At 49.9% G+C, this 18,266-nt stretch overlaps 1 protein-coding gene across 1 annotated transcript; it reads right to left on the bottom strand.

Annotated features, from left to right (window-relative positions):
• Positions 1–11,695: 11,695 nt before the first annotated feature.
• On the bottom strand, positions 11,696–17,631 carry LOC136477387 (zinc finger CCCH domain-containing protein 17-like). The gene is made up of 9 exons (XM_066475539.1): positions 16,919–17,631; positions 16,744–16,839; positions 16,561–16,650; positions 16,241–16,342; positions 16,002–16,148; positions 14,990–15,109; positions 14,812–14,871; positions 12,056–12,153; positions 11,696–11,976 (listed from the first exon to the last, which is right to left on the bottom strand). The coding sequence occupies exons 1-9, from the start codon at positions 17,351–17,353 to the stop codon at positions 11,841–11,843; spliced, it is 1,284 nt and encodes a 427-aa protein (XP_066331636.1). The 5' UTR covers positions 17,354–17,631; the 3' UTR covers positions 11,696–11,840.
• Positions 17,632–18,266: the final 635 nt, after the last annotated feature.

Genomic DNA, 18,266 nt, shown 5'->3' on the forward strand with positions numbered 1-18,266 from the left:
GGCGGTGCAGGCACCCTAGGCCCATATATCCGACAACAGCTGTGCCCCCATACACCTTCACTACATCCACCCCTGCTTGGTAGCGCTCCTCATGTGTTCAGCCTATAAACTATTTAGAAAGCTCCGGCAAACAACTTGCAATAGGTTCGATCCATAAGACATTGAACCCATCATATACTCAACTTAAATGAAATAGCAAAGTAGCATCGGAGATGGTTCATCGTTGGTCACCATATCATATGCCTTGAGCAGGACACAACTTAGTGTTGTTGCAAATAATACTAATGAGGGGTTGTGGTTTGCTTGGTTCAAGACTTAATGACAATGTGGCACCATCCGGGAGACGAAGGATGAGACCGCTTGCAAAGTGCAATGACCCTCTCCCTCTAAATCATTGTAGTTCTTTTTTAAACAAATCGGGCAAAGTTCTCGATTATTGAATAAAGAAAAAGAAGACCTAGACTAGATAAACAATGGTCCCCAACGGAGGTTATAGAAGAAAACAATGATTACAATAATTAGGACAACTCCATCAAAACAATGAGAAAATTTCCTAAAGGCTGTTGTTTGTCTTCCTAAATAGGTGGCGTTTCGACCCGGCTAGTGACAAAAGTTCAAAACTAATGTACTCATATATGTTTTGCAAAATTCTCCTAAAGGCACAAAGGAAGAGAGGCCCAGCTTGAAATCTTGTTGTGTGCCAGATTTAAGTTTGAGGGTTAAGACTTCTTATTTCTTTGATTTGATGTAGCTGTAAGCTGCTAAACGGCAAAAGCTCTATTTGTCTTTAGACTATAACAAATTGCGAACTGCCACTATTTTTCTTAACAAACATGGAGTACTGATATTTTCTTTTCTATCCAATCCATCCAATATATATATATAATTATGATATTTATATAAGTCAAACTACTTTAACCGTGATCAAGTTTATAGAAAATAGTATTAATATTTAAATTCTAACTAGACTTACTATAAAAATATTTTTTTTATAATTAATTTAATAGTTATTATTTTATACCCTAAATATTAGTATTCTATATAATTATAGTTAAATTTTAAATTATCTAACTTAAAAAATTAGAATCGCATCTTTTGTGAACGGAGGAAGTAAAAGAGAACTGCTCCACCAATCGCGTGACAACGCTTGTTTCCCATCACTTTCGTCGTTAACATCCAGTAATCCAGTACCCGCAAAAAATCTGTGCCATGTACTTTGTGATGGAACACCGATGATGCAGACTGTCACTCTGTCAGTCACTCAGGGAATAAACCCGAGAATATTCAATACACCTACCCAAAAGGTCAAAACCTCGTCGTCTTTCCCCGGAAGGCCAGACGCCAACCGCCTCATGTTTTTTTTCCTCAGTACCGATCAGTAGGAGTAGCTCCTAGCAAAAAGCTGGGGACGATTTTTGAGAGAGAATCTCCAAAGATGCGGCGAACATGCTTTACGATACCGGCATGTGAAATCTGTACTGTATTGTGCATTTGCTAGGGATCGCAAGCGCCACGTGTAATCCCTGTGCATGATCTCGATCGGCCAAATGAAGTGTAAAGTGTAAACTTCATTTACCTTTAATACAATCATATGCTTCGCAGTACCCACTTCGTATTAATGTAAAGTTTCAGAACAACAAACATTCTTTCGTGCACGTGTTACTTGAAATCGTTCGGTGTACCATGTGGTGTTGCTGATGACAGGCATTCCGGTAATATCTCGAAATTTCCACGTGAAGATCAAGGTCATGCTTGAGGGGATATATAAACTAATACGGTAGCAGACACGTGTTAGTTAGGTACAGAGTGTCTAGCACACTACAGCATTCCTAAATACTCCCTCCATCCCCCGCCCCCACCCCAAAAAAATGTCACTTAAATTCTTTTTAAGTTTGACTAAATTTGTAAAAAATATTAGCAACATTTTTAACGCTCCAATACATTCCGTGATTCATCTAATGATACTAATTATGCACTAAAATATTAATACTTTCTTATATATATTTAGCTAAAGTTGAAATTGTTTGACTCGCCCGATCGCTGTCCAGTTCTGGTCGGCAATTGGCATACAATCAACCTCCAACCTACAATGCAACAATTGGCAAAACATTCAGAAAATCAGAGGCATACCGGATGATCAGTACAGCGCGTTTGTCATCCTATGCTGCTGGCAGTTATGGAAACGGAGAAATGCTTCTGTTTTCAGAGACGAGCAAATAAATCTCTGGCAACTACTTCTATCATGCTAGGCCCAAGCAAACCTTTGGAGAGCAAGAATGCCCAATAAGAGTAAAAAAGTCATAGAGGATTGAGCAAAAATCCTTGATTCTGCGGTGAACAATGTATCTATGTAATTTAGACTATCCCCATGCCAAGCGAAAACCCATTTACAAACCTTTTGTAATCATATAACCAGAGCTAAATATCAATAAAATCAGGTGGGGAATCCCCCCACCCACGTTGAAGCTTCAAAAAAAATTATTTGACTTCTCGGAAAGCGAGAATGACATTTTTTGTGGGACAAAATGAGTATCGATATAGATTTTAGTGTGCATGTGATTATCTACATTTATATCAAAACCGAATCCATATAATCCCAGATTTAAACCAATCAATTCATTTCAGCCTATTCATTTACATTTTCTTATTGAAGTCTAATGCTACACTTAGGCTTCCTTCTGATTTCATGAAATTTCCTACTTACCAATTATGAATTGTAAAATTTGCGTTGGGATATCCAACAACTTACATAGAATTGGCTATTTCACACTGCAAACGACCAAATTTGCTAGGTACCGTTAGAAAAATCTAGGTCTTTGCTATAGAACACTGCAACGATTATAATACTCCCTTTCTAATTTTGAAGAAATAGAAGGAGGAGGAATTTATATTTTGCCCACGTCTTCTTCCTCTTTTACCCCTTTCATTTGCTACATTGCACCATCCTCGCCCAACATCATGCCATTGCCCTTGCGGACGAGCATACTCATGAGCGTGCCCACCCGCACATCCAACTCCTTGAATGTAGATGGCATGCCACAGAGTAGGACGGCACACACGTGGCAGAAACGTCGACCAATGTGGCTATGTGGAGCCATGGCAGCATAAAAGGGGAAGAGGTGATAGTCGAGAGAGAAGAGGGGTCGACAGACGAACGAAGTGAGATCGCAGACCAAAGAAATACCATACTTCGATTTTATTTATAGATTATAATTGTTGTCGTGTTAGAGAAAAGAAGCATGATTTTATAATGAGACCTAGTAAATAAATTTGTATGTTTGCGGTATAAAATGGCAAAATTTGTATGTCGAGCACATCTTATGACATGCCTGTGCCAAATAACTTAACAAAATTATACGTTATTTAGAGCATATGATTATGAAGTACCACATAGTACTACCAGCAAACAAAATACTTGTTCTGTCCACAAAACTTATACCAACATGTCGAGATTCCAAATGGGCGCATTTACCTCACCCTGGTAATTTTTTTCAGATATACCACTGGTTTGAAATGTCCCAAGAAAACCCGCAACTTGCAACAAGAATACAAGCAGCTGCCCATGAAAGATAAACCAAACTCCTCCCTTCTTTTCTGCAGGAGGCTACTATTGGGACGACCCCATTCGCTTGGCTGAATTTGGTTGAAAAAAAAAGTTAAAACATTGTTCCGGCTGAATTGTTGTGAGAGAAAAACACTGTTTCGGCTGAAAAAAGAAGTCGAACAAGCCGGATTTTAAGACAAGCGAACGGGGCCACGTAGACGTGTTCTCGTCATATCGTTGCCACGTAGACGTGTTCTCGTCGTATCGTTGCACATGGGGCAAAGGCAAATCCAAGCCTAACCGCTAAACGGATGGCTCCTAGATATTACCACAGTACAAGCGCTAGCGTACTACAGGACTGCAAGGGATGTACCAAGGATATTCCCTCCTCACTGCTAGCTTTTCCTCTTTTTTTTCCGAACCTCACTGCTAGCTTTTCAAAAGAGAAATATATTATCTCTTCTTTCAGAAGGTCGTCATCGTGGATGGCGAAACTGCCGGAAGGCGGAAGAATCAGCAGACTCGTCAGCTCGATCGTTCCAACCACACATCAGCTCAGAATCCCCATGCAAACATATTTCTCTAGCGTACTTATGCTAATGGCAGCATCGATCGTCTCGCCTTTCATGTGTGCTTGTTCGCTAAATGGTCGTTCAGCCCATCTAAACACCAGGTAAGGCCATATCTGAATGTTGTCGGATTCAACTCAATCCACGTGGGTTGGGTGGATTGGGGTAAAATTTAGTTCATGTGGATTAATACAAATTTAATTACATCCAAACAAGACATAAACGGTAAACGTTACACGTCATTTTCTGTTTAATTAGCCGCATATCTTATTTAATTAGCTATGTGGCTCATTTATCGTTTAGCTCAAATAATAGGTGGCCAACTGTCTATACAGGTTAGCGTTGAGAAAAACACTGGCTTCAACATGAGAAGGTTGACAAGGTCTCCTGTGTTGCTATTCAGTATCTCAGCCACTACACACTTCAATCTGCATCAGTGCATCCCGTCCAAGGCCGCGTCAGAGTGCTCTCTTCGATGACGACGACGCTTCCCTATCAGTCGGTGCCGTCGGGGTCGCCTATCATCGATCCTGTGATGCTCCTTTTCCAACCTTTTTTTTTTGAAACTCCTTTTCCAACCTTTCGAAGCACTTGTGCAGTGGCCCTAGGATGTGCAGTGCTGCTTTCGATCACATGCTCTGCGGTCACAATAACTTCGTCCGATCATCGTGTACTTTTGATCGGAAGTTCTTGTTGATCGGCTGACAAGATCAATGTATCATATCACAAACAACAATGGTACCAGCAACAACGATGAAAAGGCAACACGAGTCACACGACCAGCATGACTCCAAGCCTCCAACCCAACTTTTTTCGCCGCAACGTATCATGGAATGGAATATTCAAGTGAAGCAAACAATGATGACATCAAAACAAGTACCACGTACAGATTTAACCGTTGCACCTGTTTCTGATCCAACGACGCATGAAAACAAATCAGTACAGCACCACGTACTTACTACACAATTCCAATTGACCACATCATTTATTTTCTCGTGATTCCCCGAGAAGTATATACCAACAGAGTGATGGATAAGTCTCATGTGTGGTTGGTCTTTGTGGGGCTATGATGCTCACATGGTCATGGTCCTTATGACTGTTTTTTCTGTTTTTAGGACAGCATCTTAGACTAGAGGACAGCATCTTAGACTAGAGGACAACATCTTAGCTAGGACAGCATATTAGCATCTTAGACTAGCATCTTAGACTAGCATCTTGGCATATGCTTGGCTGGCTAGCAGCCTATAAATATGTAACCCCAACCCCTTAGGTTGGTATGGCATTTGTGTGAGCTTGTGTGAGAAATAGACAAGAAAATTGCCCCAACTCCTAGTGTCATCCTCTCTCGATGAGAGTAAGAATTCTCCTACTACCAAGAGTGAGAATTCAGCGACTAACCAGAGCCGTATTATCCTGTAGCTTGAGCATCTCTTGCTCATCTTTTCTCCCAGCCCCACAACAGCCCCAGCTGTTGGCAGCAGCAGCTCCTCCGGCCGCTCCTGTTCACTCATCTCCCAGCTCGTCTGAAGCTGCCCTCTCCCCACGCAGCAGCCCTCCGGTAGCGCGTCATATCCGCAGGGCAGTCTCAGCGCTCGGTCGCCTCGAGCACGCGGCGTCGGCAGGAGGCCGAACTTGCCGCGGCAGAGGAACGCGAGCGAGCGGCGGCAGAGACCGCTGCGGCGGCGGTAAGGGTGTCGAGGCTGGTGGCGGCGGAGCTGGCAGCAGCCAGAGCGGAGGCGGAAGCAACGGCGGCGGCGAATGCAGCGCGTGCGGCGGCGGCGGAGGTCGAGGCTCTGCGCGGCAGCATCGGCAGCTCCATTTCTGCTGACGACACCGCCGACGCGGACCTCGAGCTGCTAGAGAGGGAGGCAGCGCGAGCGCGGGCGGCACAGTAGACAGCCGCGCATGTCCACGAGCGTGGCGGCAGCCCAGACAGGCGCGGACGCGCTGGCGGCGCTCCTGGAGGAGGCGCGCACGGCGGTGGCGCTCCTGGGGCAGCCGCGCACGCCCACGAGCGCAGCGGCAGCCCAGACAGGCACGGACGCGCCGGTGGCGCTCCTGGAGGAGGCGCGCACGGCGGCGGCGCTCCTGGAGGAGGCGCGCACGGCAACGGTGGCGGACGGGTCGATGGAGAGCGCGGCCTTCATAGGCAGCGTGGCTCTCTCTCCCCGGATCGATACCGACGGGTCGATGGAGAGCGCGGCCTTCACAGGCAGCGTGGCTCTCTCTCCCCGGATCGGTACCGTGGTTACCACGGGCTCTAGGCTGTTGTCAGGGACGTCGGTGGTGGGTGGCCTACCCTCACCAAGACCAACTACGTTGAGTGGGCTGCGGTGATGAGGGTAAAACTCTAGGTGCGGCACATGTGGGAGGCAGTCCGGTATGGCGACGTCGACTACGACCTAGATCGACGGGCGCTGGATGCTCTCATCGCTGCAGTCCCGCCCGAAATGCAGTTCTCGCTTACCAGCAAGCGGACTGCCAAAGAGGCTTGGGACGCCATCGCTGCGGCACGCATCGGCAGCGACCGCGCCCGCAAGTCCACACTGCAGGCACTTTGCAAGGAGTGGGAGAACCTGGCCTTCAAGCCAGGTGAGGAAGTTGATGACTTTGCTCTCTGTCTCAACACTCTGTTGCAGAAGATGGTGCAGTTCGGCGGCGACACTTACGGCGAGGAGAGAGCTGTCGAAAAGCTCTTCCACTGCGTTCCCGAGAAGTACAAGCAGATGGCTCGCTCGATCGAGTCTCTGCTAGATCTCTCCACGATGTCGATCGAGGAGACGATAGGTCGCCTCAAGGTCGTCGACAGCGATGAGCCACAGTCCCTCTCGGGGCCCATCACCACTGGCGGGAAGCTCCTCCTCACTCGGGAGCAGTGGCTTGCCAGCCAAGGTGACCGGAGGAAGGGGGAGCCTTCTTCCGCGACAGGCGGCCACAAGCGTGGCAAGCCACGCAAGGCGCGCAGAGACGCCCAGGCTGAGGCGCGAGGATGTGCCGAGGGTGATGACCGTGGAGGCGCCCAGGGCGGCGCCGCCGACAGGCACAAGCCGACACGAGACGACGCTTGCCGCAACTACGGCCAGCTTGGCCATTGGGCCAAGGACTGTCGACAGCCACGACGCGGCCAGGCCCACGTCGCATAGGCGGAGGAGGAGGAGCCGGCTCTGTTCATGGCACATGCCAGCATCGAGCTACCTCCAGCGGCACCGGCCGCAGCGGCTCTCCTCCACCTTGACGAGCCAAAAGCACACGCCCTCCTCGGCGACAGCTCCGGCAATGACAAGACTGACGGGTGGTGCCTTGACACCGGCGCCACCCATCACATGACCGGTCGACGGGAGTTCTTCACCGAGCTTGACTCTAGCGTCCGAGGCTCCGTCAAGTTTGGGGATGCCTCCGGCGTGGAGATCAAGGGTGTCGGCTCCATCATCTTCACCGCCGTGTCTGGTGAGCACAGGCTGCTCACCGGAGTCTACTACATCCCCGTGTTGAGGAACTCCATCATCAGCTTGGGACAGCTGGATGAGAACGGTTCGTGCGTGGTGGTTGAGGACGGAGTCATGAGGATTTGGGATCATCGTCGTCGCCTTCTTGCCAAGGTATCCAGAAGTGCAAATCGACTCTACGTCCTTAACGTGCAGGTGGCACAACCCCTCTGTCTCGCTGCTCGTCAGAACGACGAGGCGTGGCAGTGGCACGAGCGTTTTGGGCACCTTCACTTTGAGGCCCTGAAGCGGCTCAGTGCCACGGAGATGGTGCGAGGCCTGCCGTGCCTTGACCATGTGGAGCAGCTCTGCGACGTCTGCGTGTTGACGAAGCAGAGGCGACTCCCTTTTCCCCAGCGGGCGAGCTTTCGAGCCAAGGAGAGGCTCGAGCTCGTGCACGGGGACTTGTGTGGCCCGGTGACACCGGCCACACCAGGAGGACGACGCTACTTCCTACTGCTCGTCGACGACCTCTCCTGCTACATGTGGGTGATGGTCCTCGGCAGCAAGGGAGAGGCTGCGGACGCCATCAGACACGTGCAGGCTACTGCAGAGGCAGAGTGTGGCCGCAAGCTGCGCATGCTGCGCACCGACAACGGCGGCGAATTCACGGCGGCTAAATTCGCGTCGTACTGCGCTGACGAGGGCATTCAGCGCCACTACTCTGCGCCGTACAGCTCACAGCAGAACGGCGTCGTCGAGCGGCGCAACCAGACGGTTGTGGGGATGGTTCGGGCCCTCCTCAAGCAGAGGGGGATGCCGGCTGTCTTCTGGGGAGAGGCAGTGGTGACGGCCATCTACATCCTCAACCGCTCGCCTACCAAGGCGCTCGACGGCAGGACGCCGTACGAGGCTTGGCATTAGCGCAAGCCGGCGGTCTCCCACTTGCGGGTCTTCGGCTGCCTCGCGTTCACCAAGGAGCTTGGCCACATCAGCAAGCTCGACGACAGGAGCACTCCAGGAGTGTTCGTCGGCTACGCGGAGGGCTCGAAGGCCTACCGCATCCTCGACCCGAAGACACAGCGTGTGCGCACGGCACGCGACGTTGTGTTCGACGAAGGGCGAGGATGGGCGTGGGACAAGGCAGTGGACGACGGCTCGGCTCCGACGTACGACAACTTCACTGTCGAGTACGTCCACTTCGAGGGAGCTGGGGGAGTAGGCAGTTCTTCTTCAGCGAGCGCGTCTACCCCAGTCTCCGAGCCTCCACCGACCCCGACACCTGCTACTCCGACAGCACCAAGCTCTCCAGCCAGGACCTCGGCTGCGATGAGCTCTTCGCCGGCTCCACCACAGCCGGCAACGCCACGCACTCCAGCACCGACAGGCACCACTCCGGGCACGTCTACTCCACCACCAGCTCGTGTCGAGCACGACCCGGTTGAGCTCGCTACTCCGCTCTCTCACGATGAGGAGCGCGTTGACGCGTACCACGACAGCGAGTCGTTGCGGTACCGTACGGTAGAGAACCTTCTTGGCGATCAGCCGGTGCCGGGACCGGTGCCTCACGACCTGGAGGCACAGTTGCACCTTGCGTGTGACAACGGCGAGCCTCGGTCGTTTGCAGAGGCCGAGAGACACACGGCATGGCGCGCCATGATGCAGTTGGAGATGGATGCGGTTGAGAAGAACCGCACCTGGGAGCTTGCTGACCTTCCTCGTGGTCACCGCGCGATCACCCTTAAGTGGGTGTACAAGTTGAAGAGGGATGAAGCCGGCGCCATCATCAAGCACAAGGCTCGCTTGGTGGCACGAGGTTTCGTGCAGCAGGAGGGGGTCGACTTCGACGACGCCTTTGCTCCTGTGGCACGGATGGAGTCCGTGCGACTCCTCCTTGCGCTAGCTGCCCAGGAGGGCTGGCGTGTTCATCACATGGACATCAAGTCGGCGTTCCTTAACGGTGACTTGAAGGAGGAGGTCTACGTGCACCAGGCGCCGGGATTTGCGATCCCCGGCAAGGAGGGCAAGGTGCTCCGCCTACGCAAGGCCCTCTATGGCTTGCGGCAGGCACCGAGGGCGTGGAATGCCAAGCTGGATTCCACGCTAAAGGGGATGGGCTTCGAGCAAAGCCCGCACGAGGTGGCCATCTACCGACGGGGCAATGGAGGTAATGCCCTGCTGGTGGGTGTCTACGTCGACGACTTGGTGATCACCGGCACCAAGGATGCGGAGGTGGCGGCATTCAAGGAAGAGATGAAGGTCACCTTCCAGATGAGTGACCTGGGGCCTCTCTCCTTCTACCTGGGAATCGAGGTACACCAGGATGACTCTGGGATCACGCTTCGACAGACCGTCTACGCCAAGCGCGTCGTTGAGCTAGCTGGGCTCACCGACTGCAACCCAGCTCTCACTCCGATAGAGGAGAGGCTGAAGCTGAGCCGCGACAGCACGACGGAGGAGGTGGACGCTACGCAGTACCGGCGTCTTGTGGGGAGCCTTTGCTACCTCGCCCACACACGGCCGGACTTGGCATTCTCCGTCGGCTACGTTAGTCGGTTCATGCAGCGACCGACGACGGAGCACCAGCAGGCTGTGAAGAGGATCATCTGCTACGTTGCGGGGACTCTCGACCACGGCCTCTACTACCCGAGGTGCCCTGGGGCGGCACACTTCGTCGGGTACAGCGACAGCGACCACGCCGGCGACATCGACACCAGCAAGAGCACGAGCGGGATCCTCTTCTTCCTCGGCAAGTGCCTCGTTAGCTGGCAGTCGGTCAAGCAGCAGGTGGTGGCCCTGTCCAGCTACGAGGCCGAGTACATAGCGGCCTCCACCGCTTCGACTCAGGCGCTCTGGCTCGCTCGACTGCTTGGTGATCTCCTCGGCAGAGACACTAGAGTGGTGGAGCTCAGGGTGGACAGCAAGTCCGCTCTGGCCCTGACAAAGAACCCCGTGTTCCACGAACGCAGCAAGCACATCCAGGTGAGGTACCACTTCATCCGAGGCTGTTTGGAGGAAGGGAGCATCAAGGCGAGCTACATCAACACCAAGGACCAGCTTGCGGACCTGCTCACCAAGCCCCTTGGGAGGATCAAGTTCCTTGAGCTCTGCTCCAGGATCGGGATGGTTCAACTCTCCCACAAGACGACGCACAAGACTTAGGGGGAGAATGATGGATAAGTCTCATGTGTGGCTGGTCTTTGTGGGGCTATGATGCTCACATGGTCATGGTCCTTGTGGCTGTTTTTCTGTTTTTAGGACAGCATCTTAGACTAGAGGACAGCATCTTAGACTAGAGGACGGCATCTTAGCTAGGACAGCATATTAGCATCTTAAACTAGCATCTTGGCATATGCTTGGCTAGCTAGCAACCTATAAATATGTAACCCCAACCCCTCAGGTTGGTATGGCATTTGTGTGAGCTTGTGTGAGAAATAGACAAGAAAATTGCCCCAACTCCTAGTGTCATCCTCTCTCGATAAGAGTAAGAATTCTCCTACTACCAAGAGTGAGAATTCAGCGACTAACACAGAGCCTGGAGGCTATCCAAGCACAAATATAGATAAATACCGGCACAAGTTTTGTGTGGAGCTTCCAAATACTGTGCTGCTCTTGCTGCCACACACCGAGCCAAATGACTGAATGAGGTTACATGAACCGAGGCTGATCTGCTTGAAAAAACATGACCGTTCAACAGTTCCTAAATGAGAGATACCCATAGTCCTCAAACAATGAAAAATGGTACTGCTTTGAAAAGATCCACTCATTTGCAAATGCAGCTCAACAAACCCTTTAATATTAGCATATCCTTTTGAAACTGTCAGCACCTCCAAGCAGTCGTCAGACTTGCTGGTTCCAGTGCCTTACATATTACAACCAATTATTCTCCTGTTTTGAAATTCATTCCAGGACAAAACTACAGTCCATAACACAGACTCTGCTTCTCGCTTCACTGCATCAGGCATACCACAAAGGGCGTACCCAGTGCAGAGAGCTCCCGCTCTATGCGGGGTCTGGGGAAGGGTGTCAGTGGCAAGCCTTACACTTGCCTGTGCAATACGAGGAGACCGCGACTCAAACCCGGGACCTTCCGGTCACAGGCGGTAAGACTCTACCGCTTGCATCAGGCATACCACAGATCAGGCATACCACAGATCGACTGAATCTCATATCCTTTGCGACAAATGTGGGGCATATTACAAAAAGAACGGGCCACCAACCACAACCTCAACTCATTATGCGTATTTGTAAGAACTCCCTCATAAAATACATGAGAGAAACTAATCTAGCACACTATGTTCATTAGGTTTGGGCTCCATCTACCCACTGCCAAACCTTCAGCTCACCACTTCCATCCCCGGTAAAAAATAAACCACCGGGACCCATTTGTATTGCCCTAATTTCTTGTTTGGAGAATAGTCTGCCTCTATCATTGAACCTATACAACAAGCAAGTGTCACTCCTGGACATTATAAATAAAATACATGAAAAATATCAAAATATTGCAGCTTGCTTACGATGGCAAATCATATAGGCGGACAGTGTTGTCATTTAATGAACACAATAGCACAGGTTTTGACTGTGCATCAGGCATACCACTGAGGGCAAGCGCACCCTAAAGGCAGAAGATAACCATTAGCATAACCGTCAAAACATAAGAAAGGGTAATAAAGAATTGCATTGCATGCTACAGAATAAATTGGCAACAATCATGAACCATGTTTAATGAAAAGAAATGCTAAACTGCTGACAAAATGAAAGATTCTCATGGACAGTAATGACTAATGAGTACAGGCAGAAGTAATAGTTCTCAATTCAAAAGTTCAGAAAGAAAAAAGAACAGTACATATATAGCAACTGTTCTTGGTTTTAAAGTGCAGTGCAGTAGCTAAGTGGTTAGCCGGGAATTCTTGAAGGAGTTAGAGGCTGTTGGTCATTAAGAATTCGAAATACTATTCTCAATTATCCCTTAGGAAGATTAAGGCATTTTAAGGGCTTAGTGCCTGGTGGGCATGGGAAACGTAACCTCAAGAACCTTCTGTTTGTAGGCTGACGTTTCTTCTCTCAAATTCTAACCTTGTGTACTTCTCTACCAGTTAGGGTGTACTTTTTCGGGTGACTACAAATATGACTGAAATAAAGGCCTGTTGTTGTCCTCTTGGGCACGTTTCGATCTCTTGCCTAGCCTTACTTGACCTTGCTGGGAAGGATACATATTTGGTAGGAGTACTAAGAGCTTGCTTTGCTAGGCAAGCTTGCTGGCGCTACCAAGAAAATCCTCGTTGAGCCAGTTGAGCCGATTTGGCTCTCCCACTTGGGCAAGGTTAGCACGAGCTGTGAGGAAAAAACAACTGACACAAGGAAACAGGTGTGATCCAGAGCCAGCCGACCAACATGCCTCACTGACCCTGGGGACCTGCTTCTTGCGGCCGTATTATTTTAATCCAGAGGTCTTTCCATGCATGTCTGGGTACGAAAGGCCCAAGCTCCTTGCACACGACTGCCTACCATTAAGAGATGGAAATCAGCTAGGCTAGGCTTTTCTGTTCAAGTCTCCAGTTACTCAGCGACAAGTACTAGCATAGATGTTAGCTAAATAGTAGTGCACATACATTACTGATAAAAAAACTAAATCATTATATATTGACACGATCGAACCGCTAGTCTAGTTCTTGGATTGCTTAAGTTTCAACATAACTTACATAAGGCAATAACTACACCTGGATGGTTAACACTAAAAAAACAACAAGACCATTCCTTATGTGCCATTAAAAAAAGATTGAAATCCTATATCTGCAACGAAAAAAGTTTGTTGCCATGCCTATTCTGCCATCGTTTTGATTTTTTATTCCCTGTCTATCACTGACATCTAATTTTGCAGAAACAGTGGCTAACAGGAGTCCACAATGTCTATTTTGCCTTCTCTACCCAGCTCTTCTTTCTCATTCACCACACAGGCCTCAAGGTCACTGGAACACAGCTGTAAAAGAATCTGAGCAAAGGGGACGCACGCTTGATGCAGGCCCGCTGAGGCGCTGAGCGCTAGCGGTCAGTGCAGCCTGCTATGGTGCCGCCAGCCCCATGCTCTGCCTCGGGCTTGCATCGCACGCACCTTGCCGTATGCCACGTCTCACGCCCTTCACCTCAGCTACTCGCGTGTTCGTCACCACGCACATAGGCCACTGTGCGTCAGAGGCCGGCGTTCCTTGATGCAGTGCCGCCTGTCTCGCGTTCTGCCGTGCGTGCAGCCGCAGGCCTCCCGTCCAATGCCTGTCCTGTGCTCCGCCTCATGCTCGAGTTGTGCAGCTGTAGGTCCACAGTCCGTCACCTAATGTGTGCTCTCCTTCCCTTTTGCCTCTTGACTACCAAATCAACATGGGCCACGACGAGGACGACCTCGCATACGCTGAGCGCCGGTCCGCAATTAGACTCACCTCTGCCATGGCGGTTGAGAGGCAGGTCTTGCTGCTGTCATCCTTTGCTGCCACGTTGTCGCTGCAAGCCCTGAACACGGCATCCCCACCGGCATCGACGCTTGCCGCTGAGGACGCACCCCTTTCCCTTCCCCTAGCCTGCCTCCACCACAGCGCACCTCAGTACCATTGAGCGCTTCGATGTGCCAGGATGCCGTTTTGTGACACCGGCGTGGTGCCGGCTGTCGGGCGACTGCAGCGCCAGAGTAGAGTACCCTGCTGCCCTGCACGTCCTCCGCGGATACCAACGGCTGCGGCACAAACAGCAGCACACAATGTGCCTCCATAATCTCTGCATCACTGATCCGCGAGTGCGCTTCTTGTGCACGAAGCAAGTGGCACCCCCCCCCCCCCCCCCCCCCCCCCCCACACACACACACACCACAGCATCCCGCTGGCACCTCCTTCCCCTGCATCACCGCACAGTGCTCTGTGCACAAGAGCTGGCCCACCACTGCGTCCAAGATGTGGGAGATCTTGGGACTTAATCGGATAGAGCTAGTGCCTAATGTTCTTCAGAGGAGAGAAATCAAGGGAGGAAGAGTAGCTTTCTCGCTTGCCTGTTCGGTGCAGAAGAATTTTTTTAGTGACATGAAAGGAATTTTGATCTTTTATGATGGTTTACATGTTTCCAAAAACAATCTGGAACATGCCCCCCCTCCCCTAAAAAAATATCCCCTGGGGAACGGAGGTAGACAAATTAGCCCCAAGTTTTAACTGGAAAAGTGGGTCACAATACAGACTATAATAGCACAACAGACATGCGACAATTAAGACTGTACTAGTGTACAGTTTTGTACCTGATCTTCTTTGTGCGTATATGTTACTTCTAAATTTCCACTCTCTGTAGCTGCCCAAACCTGCGCCAAAATAAATATTAGAACCATGAACAGCTTTGACATGGGAATTGCCTAATATGGATAGATAGATAAATTTATGAAATTGCTCAACAAAATGATGGCGAAGGTGGGGACTAACTTTTATTGTTTGATCCAAAGAGCAAGATAATAGAAATTGATCCCAGCACAGCACAGACATAACAACATCGGTATGATCCGAAAGAGTCTGTATGCACTGCAATGTTGCCAAATCCCATACCTGAAATTCACACCTTCGGTCATTATATTTCGAGAATGAGACTTAACAAGATAGACAAGGATGTTTCTGTTGCCTTGATGGAAAAATGGAAAATGTAATAAAATAACATCTGAGAGCTATCACGAACAAGGAATTCAATTGAGAATTCAGGCACATTACAACAAGTGACATCCCATTTTCTCCAAAAGAGCAAAGACACCAAAATGCTGGACTAACAAGCATTCATTGCACTGGGAATAAATTTAACTTTCAGATGCGCCACCATGTACATATCTTCTATCCACTAGACCCAGCACTGAGAGGTATCCTTTGGCAATCAAATTATCCAGTACTATAGTGCATTTCTTTTCTTTTCTTTTTTCAAACACTAGCTCCAAATGTTCTGCAGCCAATTGAAATATAAACACAAAACGTCCATGCAAACTGGCTATTATATGGGAATCAAGGGATTGTCAACCGCAGAGCAGATACTATATGATGCATGCCTGTACCACCTACATAACGAGACTACGAGGGTGCCTAATCAGGACCAGATTTGGACCTGCATTAAGTTTCAATATTTTGCTGAATTTATGTTGATTGAAATACTAATCATACATTCAAGAGATGATCCTACATGACTGTTAAATAGCAACATCCGCCAGTTAAATACAGAGAAACTTATAACTATGGTGAGCACGAGGCATTAATTGAGCATGCAGTGCACTGTAAACTTCAACCACAGGGAACAGAAATGATAAAAAAGCAATATGGTTTTAAGTGAAGGTTGGCATAAAGCAAGGGAGTCAAACAGCAACAAGAACTTAAAATCTCATGACGCAACATATACATCTTCGTAAATTGAATCTATCTTAGGACTGAGCATGAGTGCGAATGAACAAGCTTTGCATACTCTGATAGTTTTATCCATTGAAGAAGAATAAAGCCTCATGCCTCCTACTATCAATGAAACAACAGCAAGCTTATGGCCATCAAGAGAAGCAGCTGGTTCAAAACAGTTAGTTGAGGCACTAAATCTCCATGCTAAAATCCTCCCGTCCTGCACCAAGCACAAGAAAAGAGAATCGAATAAATGAAGAATTTGAAGTTTCAAGACAAAACAAAGGTAAACCCAAAATACGGGAAGCTTACTTGTGTTGCAGCAAAGAGTAACTCACTGGCAACGGCGAGTGCATAGACTTGCCCAGTTGGTCCGGTAAGGCTCATTTCCGCTGCTGTTTGCATATTCCAAACCTGAAGGAAAAGACTACGTATTCATGCACGCAGAACACCAACGGTGATAAACTTCATCAGAATTTAAAAAGAGCTAAGGGAGCAGCAGCACTGCCTAGTGTCCAATTAGATGATAGGCGGGAGAGTCGTGCCTTGAGCCTATCACATTGATGAGCTAGTGCTAAGTTGCCTCAACTTCAGAAACAGTGAGCAATGCACAAATTTGAAGTATTACGTACCTTCACTGCATCAGGCATTCCAACAAATAACCACGGACCTTCAATGATCATACACCCAACCTCACGACCCACAGGGATGACACCGGCACACTAACAGACCACCAACAGCAAAGAAGTACTGAAATTTTGTCACAAGGAACATACAAAACTCTCGAAGATTCAATCTAATGGCATCTCAGCTACCTGGCCAGTTTGGCAATCCCACATGCGAACAGTTCCATCCTTACTCCCGGAATACAGCTTGTCTGACCCGGCGGGCAGTGCAATGCCTGTAACACCCTGAAGGCATCCAATGCATCTCAGTTAGAAAACCTCCTTGTTTTTACCAGAGGGCAAATTGGCAGAGATCAAACTTTACCTTCTCGTGGCCCTTGAGCGGGGTAAGCATCGTAATACTATCGCTTATGCAGTAGCTGTGCGGATAGCGGCACCTCTCGCCATAGCTGCATTCGGTACCAGCGAGAAAGTACTTGCAGGGCCTGTCAGGCGGCTTGTGGCTCGCAATCCCGCTGCCGCCTCCGGGGCCCTTCCCCCATCTACTGTGACCGCCGCCGCCTCTTCCTCCGGTGTGGGGGTTGCGCCACACGTTCCCCCCGGGTCCAGTGGGGCGCTTGGGCGGCGCAGCCTCGGGAAGCTCGCTGTGGAGGAAGGGGCACGGGAAGCGGTTGCACCGCCCGGCGCGCCAGTAGTTGCAGACCTTCCCGTTGGTAGATGACGGAGCGCCGCCAGAGCCCGGGCCGAGGCGATTGTGCACTCGCTTGTTGCCGAATCGCCCGTCGGTCTCTATGTCCATGGGCGGCGGCGACTAGGGTTTGCGGGGCTCGGGAGCAGGTAAGCAAACAGGCAATATGGTGAACGCAACCTTGGTGCGCGCGGCGGCGGGGATGCCGGATAGATAGATAGATATGGGAAGGAGTCGGTCGCGTGGAGGGGACGCGGCGATGGCTCGCCGGAGCTGGTGGGGAGATCCGGATCGGAGAGGAAAGGGGCGGTGGCCTGGTTGCTGGGTCGGGTTCAGCTCGCGCGGTCGCGGGCGGAGGGGAGGGCCCGACTCCAGGCTCCGGCTACTGATTGTGTTTATGGTACGCGGCCCACAGGTCAGCCCATAGGTACCAGCTGACGCCGCCGACTGATGACCAGTAGCCAGAAGGTGTTTCCGTGGTTCGGCTTCTAGACTCTTCGTAGACGGTCTCCGACGCATAAGAGCACCCAAACCTAAAATGAGTCTTCAATAGTACTATATCGATCTCCAATATAATATCTATATAGGAGACCCATTTTGGGTGTCAGGAGAGGCACGACCTACTGAGTAAATATGAATATCCTCTCTCCTGTAGACCCATTTACAGAAATGATTCTCTTTTGAGTCTTGTTGTTGGAGAAGACAAAAAATAGGTATCGAAACATTTGCATGTAGCGTTACCTAAACATGAAATGGGTCTTATATTTGGGTTCCCATTGTTGGAGATAGTCTTACTTGAAGAGAAAACGGCTCCAGGAAAAATAACTTGCATAACACCCAGATGTCCTGACAGAAGTCCGCACGTCCGCGTCTCCTTCATCGTGTACGCCTGCCAAAATATTATCGCGCCCACCGCTTCTTTCCCTGGGCCCCTTCCCTCTCCGTGAATCCGGACGCCCGTGCCTCCTCCGTCACGCGTGTCTGTAGGAAACGCCGCACCTGCAGCTTCTTTTCCCTAACCTCC

Source organism: Miscanthus floridulus, chromosome 8, assembly GCF_019320115.1.
Source record: "Miscanthus floridulus cultivar M001 chromosome 8, ASM1932011v1, whole genome shotgun sequence".
NCBI lineage: Eukaryota > Viridiplantae > Streptophyta > Magnoliopsida > Poales > Poaceae > Miscanthus > Miscanthus floridulus.

Coding starts and splice junctions, on each gene's coding strand:
- LOC136477387 (XM_066475539.1), bottom strand. CDS start 17,353: ATGGACATAGAGACCGACGGGCGATTCGGCAACAAGCGAGTGCACAAT. Junction 16,840..16,918: donor CGCTCAAGGGCCACGAGAAG/GTAAAGTTTGAT, acceptor GGATGCCTTCAG/GGTGTTACAGGCATTGCACT. Junction 16,343..16,560: donor GAATGCCTGATGCAGTGAAG/GTACGTAATACT, acceptor CTTTTCCTTCAG/GTTTGGAATATGCAAACAGC.